The sequence below is a fragment of the Megalobrama amblycephala genome, linkage group LG9 (assembly GCF_018812025.1).
Source record: "Megalobrama amblycephala isolate DHTTF-2021 linkage group LG9, ASM1881202v1, whole genome shotgun sequence".
In the NCBI taxonomy this organism is placed as follows: domain Eukaryota; kingdom Metazoa; phylum Chordata; class Actinopteri; order Cypriniformes; family Xenocyprididae; genus Megalobrama; species Megalobrama amblycephala.
The window spans coordinates 24,985,428-24,994,225 of NC_063052.1; the positions used below are offsets into that span (position 1 = coordinate 24,985,428).

Consider the following 8,798-nt stretch of genomic DNA (forward strand, 5'->3'; position numbering starts at 1 on the left):
GTGTACTATTTAAATATATTTGACAAAGTAATTTATTCCTGTGATGTAAAGCTGAATTTTCAGCATCGTTACTCCAGTCTTCAGTGTCACATGATCCTTCAGAAATCATTCTAATATGCTGATTTGCTGCTCAATAAACATTTATGATTATTTTCAATGTTGAAAACAGTTGTGTACTTTTTTTTCAGGATTCCTTGATGAATAGAAAGTTCAAAAGAACAGCATTTATCTGAAATACAAAGCTTCTGTAGCATTATACACTACCGTTCAAAAGTTTGGGGTCAGTAAGAATTTTTATTTTTTATTTTTTTGAAAAGAAATTAAAGAAATGAATACTTTTATTCAGCAAGGATGCATTAAATCAATCAAAAGTGGCAGTAAAGACATTTATAATGTTACAAAAGAATAGATTTCAGATAAACACTGTTCTTTTGAACTTTCTATTCATCAAATAATCCTGAAAAAAAATATTGTACACAAATATTTTGTACAATTGTACACATTAAATGTTTCTTGAGCAGCAGATCAGCATATTAGAATGATTTCTGAAGGATCATGTGACACTGAAGACTGGAGTAATGATGTTGAAAATTCAGCTTTGCCATCACAGGAATAAATTATTTTGTGAAATATATTCAAATAGAAAACAGTTATTTTAAATTGTAATAATATTTCACAATATTACTGTTTTTACTGTATTTTTAATGAAATAAATGTAGCTTTGGTGAGGAGACGAAACTTCTTTTAAAAACATTAAAAATCTTAGTGGTTCCAAACTTTTGGACTGTACTGTATATATATATATATATATATAATGTTTTTTTTTTTTTTTGGGGGGGGGGGGGGGGGTTATTTGTATTAAAGCAATGATTAATTTTCATAAGGGTATTTTTTTAATTGTAATATTAATCTATTTTATAGGCTAATTAAAAATATAACAAACTTATTTTTGTGAAATGTTTTTCTTGAAAAGTAATAAATGCCACTTGATTCATATTTTATTATCTACTCGTAATGACATTCATCCACAAAGTGTGGCTTAAATTTGTAGACATTTTTTGAGGCAACTGTACAGGAAAGCTTTTATTTTGAAAGCCATTAAACTTGTCGGACTCATGAGTTGCTTCTGATAGCATTCTTCACAACACTGATGCAAAAAAGATCTGGGGTAACGTCAGAGCAGCTCAATTTCAGTAAACTTTAAGACGTTTAAGTGTTTTTACTCAGTAAGTATGCAGTTGTTGTTGTTGTTGTTTTGTTAGCCATTGCAAGCTATATTTTATGAATTTCAGAGCACAACGTATTAATTACCACTGGAAATTCATAAATACATTCGAAATATTTCTTCTTATCATTATTATTTAAATTAAAACAATAGTTGAGATTGACATCAAAATACGTTTTTGTTCAATACATTTTTAAACAACAGTTATGTGTCCTGTTTTATAGTTGTAGAGCAGAGTCTCCCTGCCCTTCTACTCAGATAGTGGGAATGATTTTGTCAGCAGTTACAGAGTTGGGAGGAGTTTCTTTTCCTCTCTGTAAGACAAAACTCTTTATTACACGTCAATCCACCTTTCCTTTAGGTCAGTTCTTCTGTCACTGAATGATTGGATCACTGTGCAGCAATGTCTTACCTTCCAACTCTCTTCAAATACGTCGATGAGCACCAGGACCAGTATGTTGAGGTATTGAGACTTTCTTTTATATTATACTACACTGTGTTATATTATATAGCCAAAACTGGAAAATGTGTCTACATTAAGCTAAAATAGTTTAGATTTTTTATTTTTTTATTTATTGTTTTCTTTTTTATTCCTATACTTCCATATGTTATTCCAGATTTTGTATGACTTTACTATAATTTGGACAATGAGAAAATTATTTTCTAATGGAAAATTTTGTGTTTTTTGAAGCGCCTGGCAGAATGGGTTGCTGTACAGAGTGTGTCTGCCTGGCCAGAGAAACGAGGAGAAATCAAGAAAATGATGGAGATGGCAGCCAAGGATATTGAGAGACTTGGGGGAACTGTGGAGATGGCTGACATCGGCATGCAGAAGGTGTGTTTTCTTAAATTTACAGTTAATATAAATCTTTCGCCATGAAGTCAGATTTGGAATTTTTATTTTAATGTCTGGCTTTAGAATAAATTGTTACTGATAATAGCTTTTAGCTCCAACAATACAAGCTGCTTCCTGCTTTGAGATTTTTGTGGTTGACCATCTGACTGCATGTCACAAGACTGCAGTTGTGTAGCTATACTTTGAATGTCATAAACTCAAATCAAGTAGTGAAAGTGAAATTTATTTCCATTAATGAGTTGTTCAACACAAATTTTGGTCATTATTTGCTCACTCTTATGTTGCTCAAATTATAATTATTGTGAAAATGCAATGAAACATTCCAAATTGTGTGAACATATTTTTTGGCCAGGCTATCATACAAAGAAATTGTAAACACATGCAAAAACAAGAGAGAACCAACAAAATATAATTAACTGATTATGTTGTAGTCATTGTATGCTTTTTCCTGTGAGCTGTAGTTTTTTTTTAGTTTATTTTAAAATATTTAAAAATATAAAATACATATTTTGATGGTTGAATCAAACTTGTAGGGTCATTAAAAACAAACCCCCATACCAATTTCCTTCCGGACATCACTTATGGCCACTACTGTATATAAAATGACTAAAAAATAAACATGTAAAATGTATAATAAAACATTTAATAAATATTTTGAAAATAAATAAAGTTAAAAAAGACATCATTTTAAACTCATGGATTCCCTTTTCTGGTTTTAATTTAGTTGCCAAGTGGAGAAGAGATCCCTCTTCCTCCAATAGTTCTGGGCAGACTTGGCTCAGACCCAGGCAAGAAGACCGTGTGCATTTACGGACACTTGGATGTGCAGCCAGCCAACATTGAGGATGGCTGGGACTCACCGCCCTTCACTCTGGTGGAGAAAGATGGTATGAGTGTGCATGCACAAGTGATCTTTTTTTTTTTTTTTTTTAAACTGTGTACAGTAGCAGTCTCTTGGGATTGAGGATACTGATGCTAACTCAATTTATTAATGAAGCCTCTGAGTGTATTGAAGAAACCTGTTTAGACCAAATGAGGTTCTTCAATTGATTTGCTTTTTGTGCAATACTCTGCAAGCAGTGCTCCCTCCAGGTAATATTTCACATTCAATTTGGCTAAAATTAGTCACCACTAGCATTTTTTTAAACAACTTTTTTTGTCCTGCTTGCATGTGGCTGTTGACACAAAAAAGGAAGAAATCTCACCGACTCAGCATGTTACATTTGTGTCCCTCCAGCCCGAAGAGATTTCAAGACAAATCCTATTGTCTCTTTTTGCTGAGATAGATCTGACGCTTGAGCTTAGCCTTGCGACTTGTCAGCTGATTCCCGTAGAGTTTTTTTTTTTTTTTTTTTTTTTTTTTTTTTTTTAAACTGGGACAAATAAATATTCATCTTAAACCAATTAATTTTTTTTACGTATTATTAAAAACAGTTAATTAGTTGGTTGTTTATATAGTGCAATCATATATTTTCTCCTTAATCAATATTTTTTTCTGACACCAATTCTGAAATTTCACAACTAGGTTCTAATTTTAAAATGCTCTAAAATGAAAGTCAGGGTCAGCCAAATCATCATGTTTTTGTCTAGTTATTGCCTAGTAATCTTTCACAATTGGCATGAAGTTATAGTTTTGTAAATTAATAACAAGGCCACGCATCTGTAAGGGCTTTTTATGTACTTTTATATCTATTGTAAAACTCTTGCTGAATTGAGATTGTAGATGGAAATGCATTATAATCATTACGCTTTACGGCATTTTATTTGACTGTGGCACATGCTTCATTTAATTGTGTTGTAGGTAAAATGTACGGACGTGGATCTACCGATGATAAAGGCCCTGTACTGGCCTGGTTCAACATCATTGAGTCCTATCAGAAGATTGGGCAGGTGCAAACACTATTTTTTTCTGCAAATGATACTGTCTGCTTACTTATTAATCCTGTAACACCTGTGCAAAGTCCTCATGCATTGCAAGCAGTATGACAGTATCAGTGGATAAAGATGTCAGTTGCAAGAATTTTAACTTTGCTTGCATTACTTCATCTTGTCAATATATCTTTTTTGAACAAGACAGAAAGTGATTGAAATTGCAGTTGCATGTGCACCTAGTATGACTGAAACTGTGAGAAACAACAGAACGATGCATATCATTGTGTTAAAAATCAATTCACTTTGCATACAGTATTTTGCTTATCCATTACCTCAGTTTCTCAATCATTATCACCTGAGTGAACTCACTGGTTTTAAAGTTCCTCAATTACAGATGTGAATTGAGATCAGAACAGTTTAAAGGTTGTTTTGTGATCTTTGATCATTTTAAAGGCTTGTGTCAAGCTGATTTAATTAGATCTAATTTAATTAACTGTAAGGTAAATTGTAAACTAATGCACTGTTTCTATAGTGTAAAAAGTTTGGATACACCTACTTAACCTTTTTGTTCGTACTGTTCATGTTTTAGTATAATAATATGTTTGGTTTAAGAGATATTTTCACAATTTATATCGATAGATTTATATTGACTGCAAAAATCACCATATAATGTGAAACCTCACGTTTAATGGATTTTTTCCACTAAAACCTACATTTACTTTATCACAGGATCTGCCCATCAATATAAAGTTCTGCTTTGAGGGAATGGAGGAGTCTGGATCAGAGGGATTAGACGATCTGGTTTTCTCTCGCAAAGATACTTTTTTTAAGGATGTGGACTATGTCTGCATTTCTGATAACTACTGGCTGGGGAAGACCAAGCCCTGCATTACCTACGGCCTGAGAGGAATCTGCTACTTCTTTATTGAGGTAGGAGTTAATGAGTTACTTTAATATCAAAAGATTTCTAGCAGTTGTGCTTAGTTAAGGTTTTATATATATGTATATATACACCGATCAGGCATTATGACCACTGACAGGTGAAGTGAATGACACTGATCTCTTCATCACGGTACCTGTTAGTGGGTGGGATATGTTACGCAGCAAGTGAACATTTTGTCCTCAAAGTTGATGTCTTAGAAGCAGGAAAAACAAGGGGCCAAATTGTGATGGCTAGATGAGTCAGAGCATCTCCAAAACTGCAGCTCTTGTGGGGTGTTCTTGGTCTGCAGGGGTCAGTATCTATCAAAAGTGGTCCAAGAATGAACAGTGGTGAACCGGCAACAGGGTCACGGGCGGCCAAGGCTCATTGATGCACATGGGGAGCAAAGACTGGATCCCTATCCCTGCCATCCATGTGGATGTTACTTTGACACGTACCACCTACCTTTTGTGGAAACAGTGTTCCATGATGGCTGTGGCCTCTTTCAGCAGGATAATGCGCCCTGCCACAAAGCAAAAATGGTTCAAGAATGGTTTGAAGAGCATAACAATGAGTTTGAGGTGTTGACTTGGCCTCCAAATTCCCCAGATCTCAATCCAATCGAGCATCTGTGGGATGTGCTGAACAAACAAGTCTGATCCATGGAGGCCCCACAGTGCTACTTACAAGACTTAAAGAATCTGCTGCTAACATCTTGTTGCCAGATACCACAACACACCTAATGGAGTCCATGCCTCGATTAGGTCAGGGCTGTTTTGGCAGCAAAAGGGGGACCGACACAATATTAGGAAGGTGGTCATAATGTTATGCCTGATGTATATTTATACATTTGAAAACAGAAAATGTTTATTATTAATTCACAGTTTTTGGAGCCAACACTAGGCCAAGTAGGCACAGTTAACATCTTAACATAATGGCTGATTACTGCCTGATTAATCTGCCCATCTCACATTTCAGTTTATCACTATTCATAATCGTACTTAAAGAAAAGAACAAAGGCAAAGATTTGAGAGTTTTCTCATGGCTCAGAAACAACATTTACGTTTTCAGATGGAATGCTGTGATAAAGATCTTCACTCTGGCGTGTTTGGAGGATCCGTTCATGAGGCCATGACTGACCTCATAGCTCTGATGGGTGAGACTGATACATACACATTCCTTTGGTGGAAATAGGATCAGTAGGTTGGTCATAAAAATATTCAGGATGACAGGGATTTCCTAGATTGATATCTTTCTTCTGTTGTTGACATACTAACATTACCTGTCAGCTTAGAGCAGTTGGCAATAATTTCCTCTAGATCAGCTCACCTCACAATTTCACTTTATTATTTTTGCTATGCTGAAAAGTATATTAAGTATGTTGTATTTTTAGGCACTTTGGTGGATAACAAGGGGAAAATTCTGGTACCAGGGCTATACGACCATGTGGCTAAATTGACTGATGAAGAGAAGAAGCTTTATGAAAAGATTGAGTTTGACATGGAAGAATACGCCAAAGATGTTGGAGCAGGCAAACTACTGCATGACAGCAAAGTAAATCACCCCTCATTTTCCACATTTTCAGTGTCCGTTGATGTAATATTTATGTTTCTGTTCATTTAAATCAGGGTTATTTTCATTAACTAAAACTAAAACCTTTAAAAATGGCCTTACTTGAAATAAAATGAACATTATCTGAAATAAAAAAAAAATAAAAAAATAGTGAGCTAGTTGCCAAGGATCTAAAAAAATGCCTCATTTAATCAGGCTGCCTGACCTTTCTGTAAAGTTTTATGTTCAGTGATGTGTATAATAATATATTGGTTTGTCTGTGCAGGAGCAAATTCTGATGCATCGTTGGAGATACCCATCCCTGTCTCTGCATGGCATAGAGGGAGCGTTCTCCGAGTCTGGGGCCAAAACTGTTATCCCCCGCAAGGTCATTGGCAAGTTCTCCATCCGCCTTGTCCCTGACATGGATCCCAAAGTGGTGGAGAAACAGGTTTGAAGCTATTTTATCTTATTTAATGCTCTACCACTTACATTGAGTCATCTGCATGCTTTACAAACATGCTTGTTGTGCTGCAGATGTACTTGTGCTGATATGTTCTGCTTATCTCACAGGTAATAACTCACTTGGAGAGCAAGTTTGCAGAATTGAAAAGTCCCAACAAACTGAAAGTGTACATGGGACATGGAGCCAAGGCCTGGGTGTCTGACTTTAACCACCCTCACTACATGGCTGGCAGAAAGGCCATGAAGACTGGTAAGACACAATATACGGTATAACTGTAGAAACAAGATTGCTGATCTTATTCTAGTCTATGTTGACATGAAGTGACTAAAAGTTCACATGTATACGGTGTGATATTCTATATTCAATTTTAATCTGTTTTATTTTATTTTACTTTTACTTGTTTCATAATTAAGTATGTTGCTTTAATGAGCCCCTGGTAATTGATATACTACTTGTATTTTTTGAAAACTTGTAATTTTTAAAATTAATTTGTGAAATTAATGAAGGGAAAAATGTGATTTAAAAAAAACATAAAAGAATGGACAATGATGTCCAGTTGCAGCACCTAAATCACAGTTCATATCTTACAAATACATTTTATACTCATTTTTATATTGATTTAAAAACAAACAAACATGGATATTCAAATGCATCAGCAACCCATGCATGATATTTGTTGGTACTTCTGAAAAGGTGATGTTTTTGCCTTGTGTCTGTTATGTCAAACCAACAATGAAGCTATTTTTTCCTCCAAACACAATTTATTTGTGGTCTAACATTATTCTGTACCTGTCGCTGGTGTTAGTGTTTGGCGTGGAGCCTGACCTGACCCGTGAGGGAGGAAGTATCCCAGTGACTCTAACCTTCCAAGAAGCAACCGGCCAGAATGTCATGCTGCTGCCTGTCGGTTCCTCTGATGATGGAGCTCACTCACAGAACGAGAAACTCAATAGGTGATGTTTACGCATAGCTATGACAAACATCTCGTTATCGAAGTCTGTCTGCATATGATACTGCGTATGATAGGAAGTGTCACCTCTGTAATCATCTGATTGCTCTCATAGGCCAACTTTATTTATGCAGAACTCATTATCTGACAGATGCTTGAAAATGTTAATGGCAACCTCTTTTTTTTGCCTTGACAGATCCAACTATATTCAGGGCACCAAGATGTTGGGAGCTTACTTCTATGAAGTGTCTCAACTTAGCTAACTGGAACTTCTGATTCGACGTGACTATGAAGGTGTATTTTTAATCCTCTGAAGATGTGATGAAATACTTGGATAAGGGTACAGTCTTTAAAATGATGCTGCGTCGTACAAGTTTTCTTCTTCCATGGTGTCAGTTCATTTACTGGTCAGGGAATGGTAATAGTATGGTAGTAGTCTAAGCCAAATGTCCTGATGACAGTCCAACTGTTATATACAGTATCACATGTGACATGTAAAAACAACTTAATCGCTCTTTTTGGCATTTTGCTGCTAGATTTATCAGTAAATAGTAATTTTCAGAATATCAGATGTATTTCCATCCAGCTCTTTTTTTTGTCCTGTACTCTTTAAAATAAACCATCAAACAAGTGTTTTTAAGAAGGAAAAAAAACTGCTGAGACGAAATAGGCATACATTGTTGTTTTAGTCTCAAATATCCCTAGTAGCTGTAATACTAGTCTCTTAATATCCAATTTTCAGCTACAGTTCACTCTGAAGGGATAGTTCATCCAGAAATGAAAAAACCTCTTCACCATTGTAATGACAGACTTTTTATTTTTGGGTGAACGGTCCCTTTAATATGGTATATGACAATCGGTTATCTGGTGTAATCTGTTTACAAATGCATGAAGTAATATGACATATGCACACCTATAAAATGCAAATTAAAAATGAATTTTGATTAAGTGTGATTT

The 8,798-nt window shown here is 35.1% G+C and overlaps 1 protein-coding gene across 2 annotated transcripts; it reads left to right on the plus strand.

Moving 5' to 3' along the window:
* Positions 1–1,072: 1,072 nt before the first annotated feature.
* Positions 1,073–8,789, plus strand: cndp2 (carnosine dipeptidase 2). Of its 2 annotated transcripts, none has more exons than XM_048202363.1 (12): positions 1,073–1,226; positions 1,587–1,688; positions 1,917–2,060; positions 2,806–2,968; positions 3,883–3,971; positions 4,683–4,883; positions 5,947–6,031; positions 6,269–6,429; positions 6,713–6,877; positions 7,000–7,141; positions 7,698–7,845; positions 8,038–8,789. In XM_048202363.1, exons 2-12 carry the CDS (start codon positions 1,629–1,631, stop codon positions 8,102–8,104), a joined length of 1,425 nt encoding a protein of 474 aa, XP_048058320.1. In that variant the 5' UTR covers positions 1,073–1,226; positions 1,587–1,628; the 3' UTR covers positions 8,105–8,789. The 2 variants fall into 2 exon arrangements, with proteins under 2 accessions (XP_048058320.1, XP_048058321.1); XM_048202364.1 differs by having other exon boundaries at positions 1,150–1,168.
* The last annotated feature ends 9 nt before the right edge of the window (positions 8,790–8,798 follow it).